The 21,012-nt window shown below is 41.2% G+C and overlaps 2 protein-coding genes across 12 annotated transcripts; both read left to right on the top strand.

Annotated features, from left to right (window-relative positions):
* The first annotated feature begins 4,920 nt into the window (after positions 1 to 4,920).
* On the top strand, positions 4,921 to 10,593 carry bdh2 (3-hydroxybutyrate dehydrogenase, type 2). 9 transcript variants are annotated; one of them, XM_078109039.1, is made up of 11 exons: positions 4,997 to 5,075; positions 5,656 to 5,704; positions 6,376 to 6,463; positions 7,318 to 7,396; positions 7,724 to 7,820; positions 8,484 to 8,592; positions 8,935 to 8,995; positions 9,159 to 9,272; positions 9,643 to 9,701; positions 9,863 to 9,955; positions 10,263 to 10,593. In XM_078109039.1, exons 3-11 carry the CDS (start codon positions 6,392 to 6,394, stop codon positions 10,314 to 10,316), a joined length of 738 nt encoding a protein of 245 aa, XP_077965165.1. In that variant the 5' UTR covers positions 4,997 to 5,075; positions 5,656 to 5,704; positions 6,376 to 6,391; the 3' UTR covers positions 10,317 to 10,593. The 9 variants fall into 9 exon arrangements, with proteins under 9 accessions (XP_077965164.1, XP_040042640.2, XP_040042639.2 ...); XM_078109041.1 differs by having other exon boundaries at positions 5,029 to 5,075; positions 5,656 to 5,712; positions 6,373 to 6,463; XM_078109040.1 differs by having other exon boundaries at positions 5,033 to 5,075; positions 6,373 to 6,463.
* Positions 10,594 to 10,640: 47 nt separating this feature from the next.
* LOC120825213 (sodium/hydrogen exchanger 9B2) lies at positions 10,641 to 20,747 on the top strand. 3 transcript variants are annotated; one of them, XM_078109036.1, is made up of 13 exons: positions 10,641 to 10,761; positions 11,785 to 12,063; positions 12,613 to 12,814; positions 13,270 to 13,440; positions 14,940 to 15,082; positions 15,330 to 15,457; positions 16,214 to 16,389; positions 16,659 to 16,765; positions 17,084 to 17,233; positions 17,472 to 17,580; positions 18,082 to 18,218; positions 18,400 to 18,583; positions 18,902 to 20,747. In XM_078109036.1, exons 2-13 carry the CDS (start codon positions 11,917 to 11,919, stop codon positions 18,955 to 18,957), a joined length of 1,710 nt encoding a protein of 569 aa, XP_077965162.1. In that variant the 5' UTR covers positions 10,641 to 10,761; positions 11,785 to 11,916; the 3' UTR covers positions 18,958 to 20,747. The 3 variants fall into 3 exon arrangements, with proteins under 3 accessions (XP_077965162.1, XP_040042634.2, XP_040042635.2); XM_040186700.2 differs by having other exon boundaries at positions 10,651 to 10,766; XM_040186701.2 differs by lacking the exon at positions 10,641 to 10,761 and adding an exon at positions 10,788 to 11,458.
* Positions 20,748 to 21,012: the final 265 nt, after the last annotated feature.

Raw genomic sequence — 21,012 nt, 5'->3', positions numbered from 1 at the left:
TTCAATCATTAGACACATGTGTCTCTGTGTATTCTGGATATTATAGTAGGCAACTGCTTGTTAAAATGTTGTTGTTTCTCTGCTTTTCTTTCTGCCCTTTTGTGGTCTATAAATCAACCAATGAAGCTTTAACATAGTGTGAAATCTCAAAACCTGAACCAAATATCCATCTAAAGGGCATTGAACATTAATCTAAACTAGTAAAGTATTCAACTCTAATGAATGTGCATGAACCTGAGTACATTTGTACCTAAATAATCCACACTGTTTTGCCTTAGAGAGTCTTTGCTCTTGCTGACATTAAAGAGCCTTTTGATGAGATGGCCAAACAGTCTTATATTGATACATGCAGAGGTCAAATACACAATAACACATTAAGGATGATATTGACTGGCCATAGCAACATGTTCTTGAATAACACACAATGTATTTTTCATGAAACTTGTGCTCGTCATGTTGGTAGCCTTGTAATTAATTTAAAGAAAATGTCAAATGTCAAGCTTGCTTTTCAGTGTGACTTGTTTTATTTTATATCCCAAGAACCGAAGACATAGTCTCATGCACTACTGCCCCCCCCTCCCCCCTAGCTGTTTCCTTCAAACTGTATATATATATAGCATTTGGAATACATGTGTTGGTCATACAAGAATACTTTAGTGTTCCTGCTGAGAAGCCCGTCTGTCTTGCAAGTATCAATTATTTTCATCAAAGGACATACACAAGCGCACGATGTAGCGGGGGCTAAATAAAAACGTCATGGTGGTAAATGTTCTTTCACATTAACTGTCGGACGTCATTTCATGAATAACATTTTGAGGAACTCAAAAAAGGTTCAGTTTGCAAAACTAAGCGCAGCTTTTATTGAAGATTTGAAAGAAAATATTACAAGCAAAAAAGATTGCAGCGGGAGCACACGGATTTACAAAACCATGTGCACACCCACCGCAATGCCAAACCACCCGTATGTCCTTTTAATGAATGCCGAACCAACCTTGAAACGTCTACAGGTGGATTCGTCGTATCTCGACCACGGCACTCTCACAGTCAACCATTAATGGGTGAGGTGCTCCCTGAGCACATTGCAGTGGTGAAAAGGCCATGGCAGAAAATAACAGTGATCTTTCCTAACAAGCTCAGCAGGTAAAAAATGTTCGGCAGGAATTTCAATACTTTGAACGCGGGAAGATTTTGAAGATGCAAAAAAATGAACCATGCACCAAAGAAATGACGCCCTGGAGCAAGAATTGCTGCAGGTTAACAAACAGTGATGGGGAACAGACCGTGAGCCATTGTGATGAGGCTCTGCAACCACAAGGGCAGCAACAAAGTGCACATTATTCAAAGTTGAAGAGAGAGAGGGGTTCACTGGGGAACACAAGAAGAGCTACGAAGCTGGATTATTTGTGTTGTTTATATTTATGGCAAATATTGTCAATCCATGTTCAATATAAGTGAGAGGAAGAAAAAGTTAAAGTCTGTCTTTACTGCTGTGGATTTATTTTGTCCCCTCTCCCCTGTTCGGAGTCTTCGAACAAAGAGTCGGCCTTTTGTTTTGAAATTCATGAATTTCAAATGAATGACTGCCACATCTCAGATTTTGCAGCGTGGAATTCTAATCTTCTGGTTGGCAATCATTTCCTCAATATCTTTTTTGTCTCCATAATCATTCCAATCTTATCAATCAATCTTCTTTCAATATTCTTTCCTTTGCACCGAATAGAATGTTCCTTTTTTATGTGTTATGCACTCGGTTATAAATGCGATAATGAATTGTTCCTGTCATTATGGTGCCGTGGGAACATCGGAGTGCTGCAAATTAATGGCAAGAAAAATATGATTCATGTTTGGTTGTTAGAACAAACAAAAACATTCTTAGCAGTTAATCAAAAAGCCATATTGTTGTCTAAAGTGTATGCACTTCCATCGGGCACATTAGATTAGATTTACATCGTTTGTCTTGTACACATAAAGCACAGGAGGTTTGGAGCTCCATAAATCCCAACAGGAATTCTGTCATTACAATCAGTGTTATGAATAGATTTCGGAGCAGAGCACATATTTTTCACATAGGACGAGTTATTTCAAAGTCAACCCCTTCTCATTCCCGACATATCGAACAACACAGCCGGGCCGCGTCTCCTCTGCATGCCATACTGACGCGTGTTTAGCCACACATGTAATGCATCCACCCGCAGCGTCCGGTAACTGACATAGCATACGTCATTCAAGATATGGGTCAAACAAAAACAGGACTTTGGTCCTGAGAAGAATTAAAAGAAAAATTAGCACATTTTAATAAAACGGCAACGGCAACAAATTTCCCTGACAATGCCGAAAAGGAATGGGGAACGCAATTGTTTTGGGACCAAACACGACATCATTTATGAATTTTGTGAACCATATACCATTTTTGTTTGAATTGAATTGAAACAACTAAATGTCGCAGGCCAGCTGAAAAGTCAATAAAACAGACTGTTGTTTGCCAAAAAATGCCAAACAGTATTTACACCACGTTACTTGTTAGCAAAAATCACAAATGGTTCTCCTTACTTCGGTTTTGTGTTTGTGGATTAAACAGAAGACTTGTGTAGAAACATCACAGCTGGCTGTGGGAAGAGGACCCACTCTGTGCAAATGAATCATCCTAACAAAGCGAAAACACAACGATTCTTCAACTTGAAGCCCTTAGAAGTGAGGATTCATACATTTACTGGCCTGTCACAAATCCTCCTCTCGGAGTTTGCACAGCACTGGAGCCGATGCGTTCTGTTTGAATAAAGCTTGTGCGAGCGCACGGCTGGGAACAACCGACAGGACTTTGTGTTAGAGCTTGTGATAGATTTCTTCGAGTCATCTTCAAAAGCTTGAATGAAAGTCCAGATTTCTCACGTTGTGTCCAGCCGGTGCTTGACTCAAGCCCTGTGAAAACACTACGTTACATTCGGGTGGCCGTTTTTTACTGCGACAGGAGAAACGGCACCGATCGTTCCCTACTCTGTGTTGACGTATTCCTGCAATGATGGAATACAACTATTGCAGGTTGGAAATTGTTGATGGAATTTTGCAGCGAATCCATGGAAATCAATGTTCCTTCTCTGTCCGGGGCTGCTGCTGCTGGTCCGGACACTGACACTGAGCCATTGACCATGTCGCCTCTTAGGTAGCTGCAATTATTTTTCAAGAAAATATGTGACAAAACATTTCTAATTATTTTGCCTTGATGTCAAGATCCACCCAATAAATACTTGGCGCAGGTAAAAGAGGCCTAGTCGGACAGGTGGACTTTGTAATCAATATGTCATTTCAAAATGTAATTGTAATTCATTATGAGGAAATTCTCAGTGCACTTACAAGAACCTGGGTTGTGCTGCAAGCTATTTCATGCTCTTGGTGTTTGTGCCAGTAATTACCTTCTCATGAGTGATTAAATAGTCATCTTTTCCATTCTACAGCCTACTGACCCGACCAGTAATAGTGCAGCAGCACATATCAGAGGCCAAACTATGATTCAATAATTTAGTGGCATAAAATTCATACTGTATTTTATCTATTTAATCAAAGATAATAGACTGCAGTAACAATTGTTTTTTTCCACATATTAAAAAGCATTAAAAAAAAGCCTTCAGTATCATAAATTAGAAAAAAAGCCTATTTCCTCATTTCTAAATTTTTCTATTCCACTTATAAAAGGTATCTTCTTTCAGTTTTATTAAGCTCTTCTTAATGACTGATCATGTGGTCTTTTAGTAATAGTGAGTTGATCAAGATGAGGTCGTAGCAGAAAACTAATTATAAGGATATTTCACTGCATGAGTGTTGGAAGTACATGTAGAATGAGAGGTTTCTGCAGACTGTTCTTTTTACATTGACTGGAAGGAGAAAGCTTTAGCTGATATATTTCTTTTTTTGTTCTATCATTAAACAATTTCTGAATAGCTGCAGGTTTAATCAAAGACGATTAAGACGATGTCTTTATGTATTTTGGCTGAATTTGCCTGACAAAGTGGATATCATTGATAAAGCTTTTACAAAGTCAAATGTAGTTAAAATTTGACATCGAAGGATTTATAGAGTGCTTTTTCTTCATCTAATCGAACGTGGTGTAGTTTAAGTATGATACTTAATTTAAATAAAAGTGTAAAGCAATGTATATCTCTATATAGTATATAGTTCAATTGTGAAATGAAAACTGACAATAAAATCAAAAATTCCTGATGATATGCAACATTTCACTCAAATAAAACATGTATATTGTGAATATTGAGGCTGATGCATCTTTTCGCCAAATGTTCTTGCATATTTAATCGTTTGACGGAACCAATGTAAGCGATATCATTGTGTTTCTGTCTTCCACACACATTCATTGTTCCTCTGCCTTTATTCTTACAGACAAATGAATATAGCAGAAAGCAAAGCCGTACTTTGTTTTCACTTCAGAGCAGATAAAATCATAGCGAAAAAAAATATTTAAAGTACAGCAGAGGAACAAAATGCATCGAGTTGGCGGATTATGGAATACAATAAGATGTAATGAATTCACCAAAAGCAATCAACTATTGACGTGTCACACTTGGGTTTAGTTCCTAATGTTGGTTTATAGCACACTATTTTAGTGAGTTTCTTGTTTTCTTCTGGGTACATTAAGGACTTATTTTTGCTCGTACAAGGAGTGCTTGGTATCCAGCGCTGACTTATATCACAAATAAAAGATTATTTTCAGTTGACACCCTGCCGCAGCAAGCTATGACCTTCAGAATATTCTGTTTTAATTGACGCAATTACAATTGGGCCTATGCAGATCTCTAGAGTCATTCCAAAGCTTATCATTTAATTATCAAGACATTTTCCACCAACCAGAAGAAAAATAGATGTATTATATTACAGATAAAAACTATATATAGTATAAGTAAAACGAGCAGAGAATACCAGGTCATACTCACTGGCATTTCTTCTCCTCGGGTTACAACAAACCGCTGCTGCACTCACTTCCGGGTCCGGAGGCAATAGCGGTACAAACATTAGGTCACGTGTGGTGCTCCTCCTTCACGTCTTTTACGTCCCGGAACTGACCGAAGGTGAGTTTCTGTTGCGTTTTTCGTGGTATTTATTTGACTTTGCAACCTATGCACAGTAGGTTCAATGTAAAAACGACAGCTACTGCGTGCACTATGAACGTAAGCACGTTTGGATTGACGTAAAAGAAACCGCTTTATGTAACGATCTGAATCAAAGAAGTGAGTGCAGGCTTTGGTTACACAGTAAAAGGAAAAGTACTAAAGTAATCGTTGGAAAATGAATACAATTAGATCGCAAGCAACAGGTGAGCAGCACTTGGGTCCCATATCGAATATAAACCTATTCAAACCAACAGTCCTTTGCAGCTAAGCCCCCCGTAAAAAAAGAATGACAACCCTATGGTGAACTCTAACAAACCATTGTTGCAAAGCATTGCGACATTTCTACATCCAGGAATCCCATTTCCTCCGTTACACATGCACACGATTCAAACACTTTCTAACACTTTTTATCTCGAGATAACGATCGACATATTTCCTTATTTTAGCAAAAAAATACTTGCAAATTATATCTCTGAAGAAAAACACAACGTTTTGCCCTTTGCAACGTTTTGCCCTTTTTTTCCATTTCCATTTCCAGTGCAACAAACTAAAAACCTCGTCAAAAGGCTGAGTAGCTCCATCCTCAGGTAGGAAGGTAACACAGCAGTCATACTTCATCATGCTCATATCAAAAATCTATTTTTTAAATGTAAGAAAGTCAGGGAAATGTTTCCCCTTTTATACATTTTATTTAATTTAACTAGGCAGCTTTCATATTTTGGGGGGTGTCAATTGTGTCAATAAGTTTAGTACTGTACTGAGGTTTATTATGGGTAGTATGCATATTTATTACTGAACCTTAACGATAAGATAGTGACCCCGTCTCTGCAGATATAAGATACAATGCCATATTTCCTCATAAGGCCTTTGACCGTTGGCTACATGTCTCTAGTAATAAAACAGATTTTTTTTCTTACACCTGATAAATTATGGCCCTACAGATACAAAAGATGTGTCATTACACCACATGCATTAGGTTTTATTATGCTTAATACCGCTTACTGGTCTCATGAGGTGGTTCTCTGAGGCTGTCCGTCATCAAATGCAACAAACTCAATAGTTGGACATTGGACAACAGTGCTGCAAATATTTTTTACGTATAATTTCATATATTTGGACCTACCAATTGTATTGTCAACATGTGTCATTAGTTTCTGCAATTATCCTATGAATGCTCACCAGGAGCAAAGACACACCGTTATCATCTAAATGAACCTGCATGCAGTGTCTTATTCCTCGTCTGTTTTCATCGCAGCAGCAGTGAGACGTGCACCATGGGTCGCCTCGACGGGAAAGTGATTGTCTTGTCAGCCGGCGCTCAGGGGATTGGACGTGCTGCAGCAATAGTAATGAGCTTTAATCCACTGACACACTACAAAATGACTTTGTTGTATAGCTTGTGCGTGTGTGTGTGTGTGTCATAGCAGTACAAATATTTACTTCATTACACATTTCCAAGAATTGTTCGTGAAAGCCAAATGACAGTTTAATTGTGAAATCTCATCTGTAACAGCCATTTAAAAAGCGCGGCAACAGTAATGGAGATCTAAAATGATGCAATCAACAGTATTCTTCCCAAAGAGATTGCAAAACACTTCCTCGCAAATCCATTTCCTTCAAGTGATGTCTTTAAAACCGTGCCTTATATTACAGAGGTTTGTGTCCTATGCAGTGTGGAGGAATTTAAATATAGAGAGGTCTTTTTACATCGTGGGGCATTAGGTTCAAATAACATAGTATTCAAATAATTGCATGTGGTGTGAGGGGTTGATCGAGCTTTTTCCATTGAGACTTTAAAATGTGCATTTTAATGATGCAGTCGCTGCATCAACTAGCAGCTGACCAGAGTGGGACGGATTTACACAGAGGGTTGAAAGATTAAGGTCAACAATTCATTGTAGATATGTGGTAATGAGATTGGCGTGTCTGTGCTTTGTCCTGAGTTAAGGACGGAAGTCAGGAAAGTGACTAATTTACTGACTGATTTAGATGGTGGTTCACTTTCAGTTAGAAGTTGATCAAAGTTATCTGGCTTTCACTTTTCTCTCAACCGTTCTTTAAAAAAAATAGCCATGCACTTTTTTTAGAACTAAAATGTTGGCTAATATTTTAATTGTTTCTACAGAGGAATGCCAGGCTAAAAGTCACATGACATGTGCAGACATTGTGTCACTGATTTTCTCGTTTTTCCCCCGTGGAGGCGTTCGCAAAGGAGGGAGCACAAGTCACGGCGACGGACATCAACGGAGAGAAGCTGAAAGGGCTGGATGGCATTGCAGGTAATATTCATTTCTGCTGCTCTGAGACTGCCACCTGCTGGGTAACCAGTGTTCAATTTACACCTTTTGTAATTGCCTTCGCAATAACAGACACGCTAGACATCTATGCTGTGTTTACGTCAAGTCGGCAATACAGTTGATAGGCCCTTGTTTATTTAGGTTGCTGACCTCCTGTTTTTTAACTAGTATTTCCTGGAATAAAGGAGTATACTTTTGAATACTAAAGAGGAAGACGGTTGTATTTCTACGTTTTAAAAGGCCGGTCGAACGTCATTTAACCAAGTACCTTTTCTCCAGAACCAAAGAGCTCTCACTCTTCACTAACAGGGATCAAGACTAAGGTGGTGGATGTGACGAAGAAGGACCAAGTTGAAGCCCTAGCGAAGGAACATGACCGTGTGGATGTGCTGTTCAATATTGCTGGGTACGTTTCCCCTCCGCTCTGTGTGAGTTCCTGCTTTACATAAAGTATTTTAACACGTGCATTTATGTTTTTTGATAGATATGTATTTTGATAATCACTTCATTATTCTTATTCATTTTTTCGCAGTGACACACGCATAGAAAGATGCGATATTGGTCGTGTTGGTTTTTATCACCAGAAATTAAGTTTGAAAACATCATTTTAGAGGATCACTTTTTTTTATATTTCCGCCCTTTTATTAAAGATTTCTGTTTTTAGAAGGAGATGTCATATAGTATTAAGTGACATATTTTTGGTTTGTACCTTTCGTGGGATTTTTTGACAACAAATGTTTTAGAGTATTACCAACGCTCACCCTTCGACATACTGGGTGAATAACGGTGCTACTGTGTTTTTCTGTCCCCACATTGAGCATATTTATCAAACACCGTATGGTTTAACCTCCACTTGACCTTTTATCAATCTTCTTAACAACGGTCTCCAAATCAACACTATATAAGGCGCAGTAACGCATCACTTGGACCTACATTTACTTTCAGTTTGATAGTAATGCGTCTGTTGGACATATACAGTACATTACTATATCTCTTAGATAAAGCGATATATCTATGTCCTACTATCCTTTTGCAATATAGTGACTTACGTGTCATCTACTGTCCGCAGGTTTGTGCACCACGGCTCCATCTTGGACTGCGAAGACGCTGACTGGGACTTCACCATGAACGTGAACGTTCGGAGCATGTACCTCATGAGCAGGGCGTTCCTGCCCAAGGTGACCTTTGCCCACTTTACCCAAACGCCTACCACTGCTCTTCCTGCTGTCCAGAGAAGGGAACAGCTGCTGTTTTAAATGGAATGACCTATGCTTTTCATTTGTTCTTCTCATCCTTTGTGCGCTTGGATTAACTGTATTACTCTGAGCCTGAGGCATGATGGGTGGCGACTGCACAATCACTTATCCAGCTTCAGGCGCAGATAACAAAACCGTCTCAATGGGCATTTTTATCTTAAATCAAGTGGCGATTCTCATTTATCTGTTCCATAAAAATGAAACCCAAAGTCATTTTACTCTTCCTTCTGCCAATTACCTTCCTGATTTATTTTGATGTTCTAGATGTTGGCAAGGAAGTCCGGAAACATCATCAACATGGCATCGGTTGCATCAAGCATTAAAGGTAGATACACTTCTGCAGAGCTTCACACTGTAGAATATTGTGGCCCAAGTAAAGCGGCATTAAGTAGTTGAAGTATGACCATGTTCATTGTAATCCTCTTAGCCGCGATAATTGCTCAGCGCGTGTCTTTGTGTGAGTGACAGATACGTTTTCCTCGACACAGGTGTCGTGAACCGGTGTGTCTACAGTACCTCCAAGGCTGCCGTGATCGGGCTCACCAAATCTATAGCGGCCGATTTCATTGAGCAAGGCATTCGCTGCAATTGTGTCTGTCCTGGTAAGTTCAGGGCGATGCGCAAAATAAAACCAGGCGTGCCTTTTGGCTCCTCATCAGGTATAACCGGAGGTCACTGGCATTTCAATAGATAACAATGTACTGTAGCCATCCTTGAAAAAGTAATCAAAACTGATGTTTTAGAAAAAACATGTTATGGTTTCCCATGTTTGAGGACATTGTGCATTTCCAAGATATACAAACCTTGAGGTTGTCCCTCGAAGGTCAGTCTGAATAACTGCTTTGCAAACTGGACCCAAGCATACCTCTTTGGTTAACAGTCAAACACTATCTACATTTCTGTATCTAATATTGTTGTGTTAATGAAGGTTTAAGAAAAAAAATCTTGGTTTCTCTTTTCATAACTTCTCAGGTACTGTTGATACTCCATCACTGAGGGGTAGGATCGAGGCCCAACCCGACCCAGAGCAGGTATAGTAGGCTCAACATTCGTTTTCCAATATTAAGCTGACAGTAATGCCCGCATGGGTCATTTCACAAGGACATTTTATCTTGTTTTGCACAAGAAGGTCTTTTTTGCAGTGGAGATAATACGTGTTCCAACAATAACACCGCTCTCTGTAACTCCTCAGGCTTATAAGGATTTCATGGCACGGCAGAAAACTGGCAGAATGTGCACTGCTGAGGAGGTGGCGTACCTGTGCGTTTACCTGGCCTCAGATGAGGTGAGTGTTAGTGGATAATGCACTAAAGTCATGTGGCACATTATATCAATAGTCAGGGCCGCAACGACGTGACGGTCCAGGTACTTTGTATTTATTTTAGAAATTTGAGGGGCTTTGCAGCCTAGTGGGTGTTGATAATAAATACACATACAATTTAAAATAATCAATCATTTTCTGACATTATTTACTTGGACTTGTGACCTCAGTAAGTCTAAATCGCTGGCTTTGTCCCTGACGGTATGCTTAGTATCCCATCGGGATACATGCAGACTAAGTTGTGATCTGATGTTTCTCGGCTCCTTCACAGTCTGCCTATGTGACGGGGACGGAGCAAATCATAGATGGAGGATGGAGACTCTGAGGAAATGCCATTTCGAAGAAGAAGAACGAGTTGATCATTTTGTTTAATTTTGCATGCTATTCCACTGATTCTGTGGGAAACAATCGCCAAGTCCCTGCTGCATTTCTATGTATAGCCACGTTGCAATATGTTGTCTGGAATTGTAATAAATGGACTTCACGCGGGCATCGCCTTATTAGAAATTAATAATTCATGTAATATTTCACAAAGCAATCTGGTCATGTGAACAATGATGAAATAGGTTTACACATCTAATAAAACGTCTTCTTCACCGATACCCATGAGTGGCTTTTCTCTGTCACCACCCCCCACTAACCCCTCCACCCCCCCCTCCTGAGCGCGGGACTTACTTACTTAAGGTTGCTCGGCCATCGCTAATCCGCCTCATTCCCAAATCCCAGCTGCTCTATCTGCCCACGCGGGAGGCCCGTGTGTAGTGTATGAGGTGAGGTGAGCTTCCTTCCTTCCTTCACTTAACGCGGGTTGTTTTGGGGGCATCACGCGCAGAGGAGGGCCGGTCTTTAGCTAGCGCGAGCTCACTGACAGCGCACCGCCGGTTCACTGGAGAGAAATCCAATATCGGACAGTGCTTTCCCCTTTGTGGTTCTACACGCGTTACAGTAACAACTCGAACCCATACTTCGACGGTGGTGGTTCAACTTGACGCCGAAATAGTTTAACTTTGGTCCTTTACGATAACTAGCTAGCGGTAACTTAACGTTAACCAGCCAATGTTAGCAAGCTAACGTCATATCAGCCTGATGAGGTTAACCTAGGTTAGGCTAATGCGACGTTAAGGACCTAACGATAATGATGCTAGAATAACATTTGAAGTCAGCGCAGTTAAAATGGTAGCAGCGTCCGTTAGCTGCTGTTTCGGAAAGAGGGGGAATGTCCTTGTCCGAGAATGGGTTCAGGTTCTCCGTCCCGACGTGGGGCGTGGATTTAACGTCTTCGATGACGTGAGCTAATAATTAGCCTTGACGTCACATCAGCTGCTATTCCTCAAGTGGACGCCTCTCCGGCCGCGCATTGGACCAAGCGCCAGGACGCCCCCCTTCCCGGCTGTGTATTTAACGTCAGATGGCCGGTAGCCTGCTCGCCCCGGCGTCCACTAGCTGCGTGCGCCATATGGTCGAGCTGTAAGCATTGATTAGGGCGCTCTGATCGCGAGTGGATTAACGTTAACCAAAATAGTACGAAACAACGAACGTGTGCGTGTAACATGGCATGATCTATTGCTACCACGAGCTGGGCACATATTTCTGTATTTTCTATTTGATTGACTTGAATACCGATTGATCACGTGGCTTCAACACTAACTACTTAAACCATTGACATTTTGACTGTGGAGAGTGTTCTGTTTGGAAGAGAAACCCAGGCCAGCACCTTTTTTTTGTTATCAATCGTGCCTTAAGTAAACACTAATTTGTTTCTCTCTACTGATAAAACGATGTTCTGTGGATAGGAGCCTGCTGTCAGAGCCGGACCAACAAAAGCAGCCGTGAAGGAACAGCCCATCAATGGCCAACCCCACCCCTCGGCTGGATGTGCTGTGAGAGAAAAGTCAGTGGATCGGAAAGTCTGTTGCCAGTCTGCCATGGAGGACACTCAGCCCAAGGCTGTTACCCAGGAGCACATCCTGCTGCCCACTCCGGCACCCAGTCCGGCACCCAGTCCGGCACCCAGTCCGGCTCCCAGTCCAGTGGTGGACAGAATTGCTGGGCCTGCATCAAACAATGTGGAGGTATAGCTTTTTTTCCCCCTGTTCTTTTGTATAACCTTATATTCTGTGGTTACAGTCTTAGTGAAACCTAAAATGTGTTTATGAGTCTGATAATGTGTATAGAATGATTATATAGCCTATATTCAGTGAATAATATATTTTAGGCAACATGTAAACGATGTGGCTCTTCTATGTCTCTCACATTAGTCAGCTGTGTGGATTTATGTTTTAATGTTTTTGCTATACAACTTGGTAACTTGTTGTCCATCTTATCTTCTCCGTACTATTCGCTAAGAAACCTGTAGCCTGTAATCTGCTGATATAGCAGATACGGCACAACGCTAAATACAGGTTGTGTAAATCTTTTCACAATCTTCCCATATGAAGTGTCAATATTGCATTTAAATGCATTATTCATTTTCAAAGCATCTTTACACTAATGCATATTAATCCAGCTTGTGATGTCATGAGTTTTGTCTTTCTTATCAAAGCAAGATTGTTACGAAATACAGATGTGGTGTTAAAGTCCTCTGACAAGGCATCGTGCGTACACTGATCCTTATCCTCCAGCACCTGAATGTGGACCAGATCCAGGTGGTGGTACGGCGCTGCTCCAGTCCAAATGTCATGGAGGAGACCACTTATTTTATCCCTCGAAACCCGGTGGTGGACGCCGGCACCAACACGGACCCGCCAGTGGTCTGTTGCCCACTGCTGCACAGATTTTGCCCCTGTCCACCGAGAGGCCTTCTGGCCTCGCTTATTACTAAAGGTAAGTAAGGGGTGGGGGGGGTCACACATCCGTTCATTGAGTTTCCAACCAATCCCTTGCTACACACAAGGCTGTGAAAACTGCAGATATTATATCTTGCAGATGCTTACCTATTGTCACTTCCTCCCCCGTGCTCCTGCCTTCTATAAGCTCCACAGATTCTGCAGGCTTGGCTCGTCCTGCTGCAGACTGCACTCTGTATACCGTTTTATATACTGTAAAAGATTAACCTCTTTCTCAAATTGCTTTGCTTCAGTAACCTAGGATTCGCTCTGTAATAATGTAATATTGTATAGTCACAGTTTCTTTCCCACCGCAATCATTGACCCACTCTTTGTATTTATTAGGTGACTTACCTTACAAACAAAACCGGTAATGATCTTGTTATCACTATCCCTTATTTATGAGGTGACACAATAATCTAATAGCAGTCCCCTGCCTGTGTTCCTCCGCAGTCTTTCTGGCAGCTGTGCTCTTTGGAGTGGTGTGGTCCATCACTGAGGACGAGTGTCTTCCAGGCGGTAACCTGTTTGGCATCACGATCCTCTTCATCTGTGCTCTCATCGGTGGCAAAGTGGTGGCTCTCATCCGTTTGCCCAAACTGCCACCGTTCCCACCTCTCCTCGGTAAGACTTAGAATTTAGTCATTTCATTTAGTTACACAGATGCCTCCACCGGTGTGATGTTTAGTAACAAAACACAGCACATTTTGGTCAGCGTTACAACTGCTTAATGCCTGTCATATGTCTGTTGAGAACAATTAGGCAGATTACATAAACGCTCATTATTCATTATTTACCACTTTATTACAACACCTGAAGCAGATTGATCAGTATAGAGATAAATGCATTCATACCAGTATTTGAGGTAGTTGCTTTTCACAACTGCTTTTCAAATTAGTTTTATTTATGTCAGTTGAAGCACTAAAATAATCTAAAAGTAGACTTGGATGTCTTTGAGAAGCATTAAGTTAACATTAACTGGGCAGGCAGACATTAATGCTATGAGATACATGCTGTATGATATTCTCTATTTATGAATTAAGGTGTTGATTTTTGCACATTTGTAGCCATAGGCGTATTCATTTGGTGGCTTGTACCAACGTTAATGCTCCGGTTGAGTCATTTCACCTTTGTTATTGATTTAGAAAAGAGAACATAAGGTCAAAACTGAGTTCCTGATTAACTGAACAACCATGCTGCTCACTTGTTCCGTTCTTTATTAAGTACACAGTAGCTGCTGTTGCTTTGGATTCTGTTGGGAGCTTTTAGTAGTTTGCTGGTATTTCTTTATTGTTAGCCCACACGATAATGGCACCGTTAGCTTAAAAATACACGTCAGGGATACCGGTATTTATCAAATGATGTTGGAGAGGAGACATATGCTGTCACTAATCCAGGGTCCAGGTTTTTACATGAGCTGAGAGAAAGCTTCATTATCATTATTGGATGAAGTCAACACACTGATCAGATCATAGTGGTAGGGTCTTTTTTTAGCAGTGGGAAATGGTTTGAATTCAATATTGTATGAATTCCTGGTGTTTTGACTTTGAGAATGGCAATCCTAATCTCTGCTACCGCTACGCCCCTAACACAATAAAGATTAGCAACTCCTTATTCGCAAATAACTTCAACAGATTAGCTGGGATAAATTTTGAGTTCTTGTCTACCGGTTCAGTGTCAGTTTCTGATAACGATAGAAGAAGATTGTGTTCAGTCCAAAGTGTTCTAACCCGACGCATTAACAGTGTTTAGTGTTTCTTTATGTGTGACTTTCCTTGTTGCAGTTCATCATTGGTCTGTCATGGATTTCATATAAAAAAACATTTTATTTTATTGTATATTGTATTATGATACTATTCTCTATTCTCAAGTTTATTCTACACATTGTAATGCAACCATCTTAGACATGTTGCATGTTTTTGAACATAGAAATTGGCAGGTGTCTTTTTAGAGAAGGTTTGGGTATTGAAACTCAAATTGTTAGTGCAGTAAGACAGTGGGTCTCAGTGTCTCCCGTGTCCCAAACAAAGCACTCTCACTTCCAAAAAGCAACACGTGTATCTGTGTGAGAGACCGTCCTACTGGATCATTTGTCCTCTCTCGCACCCTCCGCTGTGTTGCAGGTATGCTCCTGATGGGTTTCATGCTGAGAAACATCCCCGTTATAAAGGAGGGGGTGTACATCGACTTCAAATGGTCCGCCTCACTGAGGAACATCGCTCTGGCTGTCATTCTGGCCAGAGCTGGCCTGGGCTTGGATCCCACGGTACGCTACATACACTATGGCAACTTAATATCTGCTCACAGGAATGTTCAAAGATCCAAAAAATTGTATCATTTCCAGGGATAAATGAAGAAAAACAATGTTACTAGATGATGCAGCAATGTTGTCAACTATAGTTTCAGATTGTCCTGCATCAGTGTCTCTTTAGGTACCACTAAGCATCCTTTAAATGAATTACTGTGACAAACTCCGGAATGACGTGTGTGTCTGTGTGTGTCTGTTTTGTCAGGCTCTGAGGAAACTGAAATCGGTATGTTTGCGTGTGGCCTCTGGGCCCTGCATTCTAGAGGCTTGCACCACAGCCGTGATCTCTCACTTCCTCATGGACTTGCCCTGGGTGTGGGGCTTCATCCTTGGGTAAATACAACACTACCCACTCTCCTGCTCCAGCTCCCGCTCTTACGCTTCTACATAATAACAAGCTCTGAAAGGCCATGACAGTATTTCTAGGACAGACACCGTTCCTTTGATGAATGTAATTATCTTCTTTTTTTCATGAAACATTAAGAAATAGTAAGTTCATTGTATCAGATCATTAATAAATAATTTGTTAGCTAGGATAAAGGTTTAAAGGTTAATTCAATTTGACAGTTTCGAAGCAGTCATTTTGATTTGACTAGGCAAGTTTTTGTGTAATATTCTTATATTTTCTTAAATACAAATGACACTTTTGACGTACTCCATTTATTTGCAGTGTTAGCAGTCTTTTCAGTTCTCAGAGCTTCATATTTCTGCCATGTCAGTATTTGTGTGACGTCAAAAGGCACAATAGAAATATCAGATATCAGACTTTGTCATTTTATCTGACTCAAATGTCAATTTTTGAGGGATGGAGGAAATTTGCGCACGTATCCCACATTGAAACGATTTGAAGTTGGTAAAATCTGCAACTTTTCCCTTTTCAAGAGGTTACTTTTTTTATTTTTCAAGGTTGGTTGCAGAACTTTCAAGCTCAGGCAAATGATCATTGTCAGACAATCAAATAATAGTGTGAAATGAATTAGTGTTTTGAATATCTCCAAACATATTTAATACCTTTTGAGCATTTTTAAAGCCTTGATGTTGTTGTTATTTTTTTCATTCTTTTTTATTTTCATCTCCTCCAAATTGTAGCTTTGTGTTGGGTGCTGTGTCCCCAGCAGTGGTGGTGCCCTCCATGCTGCTGCTGCAGAAGGACGGTTACGGCGTGGAGCAGGGCATCCCCACCCTGCTGATGGCTGCAGGCAGCTTCGACGACGTCCTTGCCATCACTGGGTTCACCACCTGCTTGGGAATGGCCTTTGCCACCGGTAAGCAGGGGAAGTTTCATGTTCAGGAGGCAAACGTATTTGAAGTAAGTAAGTTCTATGTGTGGTTTATCAGGAGCTCAGCAGAGGGTGTGAGTGGGCCGTTTGTTTGTTTAAGTCACAGTGAGTTTTGGTGTAGAGCCTCTTTGGGGCTTTATGAAACCGCATTTAAAGAGCTGAATAATACTATCAGTGACGGTCATGAATGTTCAACGTCTACACACTTTTCAGACAATTGCTATGTTGTATATTTTCTCTGCGGCTCCTTTCAGGCTCCACTTGGTTCAACCTGCTGAGAGGTGTTCTGGAGGTGGCCGGGGGGACGGTTCTTGGGCTTGTTCTTGGCTTCCTCATCCAGTACTTTCCTAGTGTTGACCAGGTATGCGTGCTCCTTCTGCATGAACTATTCTATTAGCTACTCTTTTTTGTTATTGCTTAGTCATCCATACACAACAGCCTGTGAGGTGAATTGAATTGATGATGTATTTATCTTACTTAGTATTTCTTTTTTTAGAATTTGAAAAATAAAACCTTCAGTTTGAATAAATGCAAGTAAACTACATTTTGAGATTAACAACTGCTATAAAGCGCCACAAACTTCTTAGTATCGGCCAGCGCCTTATGAGTGTTTCATAGAGCATTTGTTATTTATAGATTTAGATATGTTCTATGTCTAATTACCGTCCTTTCCACTTAGAAACACTTGGTCATAAAGCGATCCTTCTTGGTGCTGGGCCTGTCCGTCTTCGCTGTGTTCGGCAGCGGCGTGGCCGGGTTTCCTGGCTCCGGAGGCCTCTGCACCCTGGTGTTGGCTTTCCTGGCTGGCCTCGGCTGGGGCTCAGAAAAGGTGATAACATAATAGCTACCATGTACTGGGTAAACGGATAATATTCGTCTCTGTACTCGCAATGATCCATTTTTCTTTTAGAGATATTTGGAATTCCGTTACGTTTCACAAACAAATTTTATCCAGCATAGTTTTTACAAACCTACCTAGTCGTACAGTAAGTCCTTCATTGTCTACACTGCTGCATCTCAATGATAGCCGTCTCAACAATGTGTGTGTGTGTTCTTTTTGTGTGAAGGCGCATGTGGAGGAAGTGGTGGGGTGGGCGTGGGACATCTTCCAGCCTCTACTCTTCGGACTTATCGGAGCAGAAATTCGAGTTTTAGAGCTGGACGGACTCACAGTTGGTGAGACAACCACACAGACATAAAATAACAAATTCAGATGACTGTTTACTGTGAGAGATTCAAATGTGGCAGCATGGATGTAAATAGAGTATATTTCCATTTTTCAAAGAGCGGGCCAGAGGAGATTTTAAGCTCCATGTGTGTCCGGTAAATTATAAAACCGAATACTGCGTGCACTCCTGTACTACACTTCCATCCAAATTCCAAAATGGTAATTGAACAAATTACAATATGTTATTCTATAAAATGACCACATCGGATTGATGCACACTATAAATTTATTTATTTATATTTTTAATTAGGATCTCATGTGTCATTGAGGCCCCATTCAGCCCTCCTGTCTGTGTGTGTTTTTAATTTTCTTGTTTTTTTCACCTCTGCCCTTGCCCTTCCTTACCCACAAGAGTTAAGGGGAAGTGGTAGTGATGTAATAATGGTGTTTTTTTTATGTAGCAGCCTAACCGATGCGTTGTAACACCTCTCGTCTATCTGTCTGTCCAGGTCTGGGTATCGCCACACTGCTCATTGCCCTGCTGGTTAGAATCCTGTTCACCTTTGTCTGCGTGCTGTGTGCGGGCTTTAACATGCGGGAAAAAGTGTTCATATCCCTAGCGTGGATGCCCAAAGCCACAGTGCAGGTATTTCTCAGCAGCAGACTCATGATCCTGAGCAATATACTTTTACAGTGTGTCCTCTTTTTGTTGTGCATATCTAATAAAATCAAACACTCAAATGTTCTCCCTGACCATCATTGTGGTGCTTGAACGTCTCTTGTAAGGGACCAAAGGAGAAAACCCTCCTGTCCTTTTTGCTCATCAGGCAGCCATAGGCTCCACAGCTTTGGACATGGCCAGGACGAAGGGCGACGTGCAGCTGCAGAAGTACAGCATGGATGTGCTGACTGTGGCGGTGCTGGCCATCCTCATCACAGCCCCCATAGGAGCTCTCCTCATCGGGCTCGCTGGGCCACTCTTGTTACAGAAACCGAAGAACTCTGCCTGTGGTGAGCTTTTTTGTCTTAGGGAGGTAAAGTCCTTCTCTCGACTCACCTCAACACCCGCATTGCTTTGGCAATTGTTTGAGTAGTGAAGAACCTTTCTGTAGTGCTCTTCCCTTCCGCACCTTTGTGACCGATGCAAGCCGCTCAAATAAGGATTTGCATAGTTATATAGGTTGCCTGTGTGTTCAGACAGCACTGGCATTGTTTCCATTATAGACTAGTGCACGGTGCAAAAGTGCAACTCCTAGAAATCAGGCCTTAACTGAAGTTTTTTTTCTTTTTCTCATGACTTTCTTCCCTGCTCCTCTCCATCTGTCCTAGGTAGTAAAGCAGAGGATGACGATGAAACTCCCGTCACCTATGAGAGCACACTGTGACATCACCCGTCTTCATCCAGCAAACAAGGACATTTAAAGAGACTTCCGAGGTGCTTTCCCACTCGGGAAGCGTGAGCTTTCTTCCAGACACCGAGTGGCCCCTTTTGTCTCTATAACTGCCTGTCGGCCATGCTGCAGGAACACGAGCGTCGCTCTGTATTTATAGCCTCTGGTGCTTTCCAGGTCTCAGGCTCAAAACAAACGACCCACATCTGAGTGACTTCACTGTCAGGCTGTGTGACAATATGCCAGAGGCGGTTTTCTTTTGTTTGTTTTTTGGTCCAAAATTAAGTTTTAATCAGCCACAGTGCCGTATTAACTGTTTGCCCCGGTTTCTTATTTTCTTTCATATGACGCATTTAAATGTTTAAGATAGTCATAGACACGTTTATATTGGACAAAGATAACCTGAGAAAATACAAAATGAAATTTCTAAATGATATCTGAAACATTTAAGTGTGACAAAAAGAAACCAGGAATTACTTTTTCACAGCACTCTATTAATGTGAGACATGACTAGGGTTTACATTTTTGTATAGGTGGATATTTTTTCTTTTGCCCATTTTTATGACAAAAAATCCATTAACTGTCTCTCGACACCATTTTTTTTTTATTGGGCACATTTTCATTTGGAAAGGCGCATAATTGAATGCACTTGGGGTAGCAATATTTAATGGTTTTTAAAGCAAAGGTGACACAAGTCTGTAGGTGTCCCGCACTCATTACAATATTTGTACAGATGTGTGTGTATTTATAGCTATGTTTTGTCTAAAAGTGTATTAGCTATGTCTTGGTGGGTTTATATAATAAGAAAGTACTCCAAAGAACAATAATTCACAGCACTTTCCTTTGGTTTCTACATGGAAAAGTACCGTATTTTCCGCACTGTACGACGCACCGGATTATAAGGCGCACCTCCAATGAAGGACCTATTTTAGAACATTTTTCATATATAGGGCACATAAGGCGCATAAGATACTGCAGTCAAACGTTTGACGTCGGGGAGGGTGGATTGTGGGGAGGTGGAGACGGTGCTTTCAGGGTCCGATCGATGCTGCGAGGTGCATCCGCTCCCGCCGCCCCCCTCGCCATCCACGCCTTAAATCTTTGGCTGCTCTCCAGCCACGCCGCCTGCCAAGGGCCCCTTTTAGAATAACTTATTTTACCTGTTAAGATGGTTCAGCTACTGTAAAGAAAAGGGCACCGTCTCTCGCTCTTTAATCTCATTAAATGCTCGGCAAGAACGACAGCTTTGTTTCTCCGACGCGCCCTGAAACAAGCTCCATATCTCACGAGCTTGAGCGCCGCTCAGCATCTCGCCGTTGTAGACGAGCTTTGGCATGTTTGGCAGAGCGCCTTGAGCGCCGTGTACAACCAGTATGGATCAACCGATTAACCAATTGATCCATATATAAAGCGCTCTGGATTATAAGGCGCACTGTCGTTTTTTGAGAAAGTTAAAAGGCTTTTACGTGCGCCTTTTATAGTGCGGAAAATACGGTACATATTATGGTACATATGACCATAATCTGGTATAATCACTCTCGGCTGGATGCTCAATGTTGATCATGTCCATATTCAAAACATGGCTGTCAACCCAACCTTTGATTGTATTTGGATTTCTTGCTTTTTTATCACAGAAGTGTGCATTGTAACTTCATATTTATGATTTGAATTTATACGTTTTGCCTCATGGTGTATTACTAGCAACTATTTATGATAAAGCAACAGAATTGAGCGTTAGTTTTTTACCAAATGTTCTTCAAACAATAAAAGATTGAGGATGATGATACTGTTCTTCTCCTGTGTTTTGAATATATTCAGTAATCATAGCATTACTATTTAAAATATGTGCACAATTGGATTCAATGTGTAACTCATTACAGTATGTCCTTAATTCAAATCACTGTCCCTTTTTCAAAGTTCTCTCTTCCCATCGGTTTGCGTTTCACCCGTAGATGCAGCGCCGGATCGGATTCTCGTGAAATTGTCCCGATATCCACTTTGTCCACAGTAAGAATCCTACAGTGGACGATTGTCTCCCCACTTCTCCTT

This window comes from Gasterosteus aculeatus, chromosome 9 (assembly GCF_964276395.1).
Source record: "Gasterosteus aculeatus chromosome 9, fGasAcu3.hap1.1, whole genome shotgun sequence".
NCBI classification, from domain to species: domain Eukaryota; kingdom Metazoa; phylum Chordata; class Actinopteri; order Perciformes; family Gasterosteidae; genus Gasterosteus; species Gasterosteus aculeatus.
The sequence above is the reverse complement of the archived record's forward strand: the minus strand, read 5'-3'. Positions and strand labels throughout refer to the sequence as shown.

Bases quoted from the DNA above. Each gene is read 5' to 3' on its own strand.
- bdh2 (XM_040186705.2), top strand. From the start codon at position 6,392: ATGGGTCGCCTCGACGGGAAAGTGATTGTCTTGTCAGCCGGCGCTCAG. The intron at 7,821-8,483 runs GTACGTTTCCCC...TACTGTCCGCAG, and splicing joins GTGCTGTTCAATATTGCTGG to GTTTGTGCACCACGGCTCCA. The intron at 9,273-9,642 runs GTAAGTTCAGGG...ATAACTTCTCAG, and splicing joins CTGCAATTGTGTCTGTCCTG to GTACTGTTGATACTCCATCA.
- LOC120825213 (XM_078109036.1), top strand. From the start codon at position 11,917: ATGGAGGACACTCAGCCCAAGGCTGTTACCCAGGAGCACATCCTGCTG. The intron at 12,815-13,269 runs GTAAGTAAGGGG...GTTCCTCCGCAG, and splicing joins GGCCTCGCTTATTACTAAAG to TCTTTCTGGCAGCTGTGCTC. The intron at 13,441-14,939 runs GTAAGACTTAGA...GCTGTGTTGCAG, and splicing joins ACCGTTCCCACCTCTCCTCG to GTATGCTCCTGATGGGTTTC.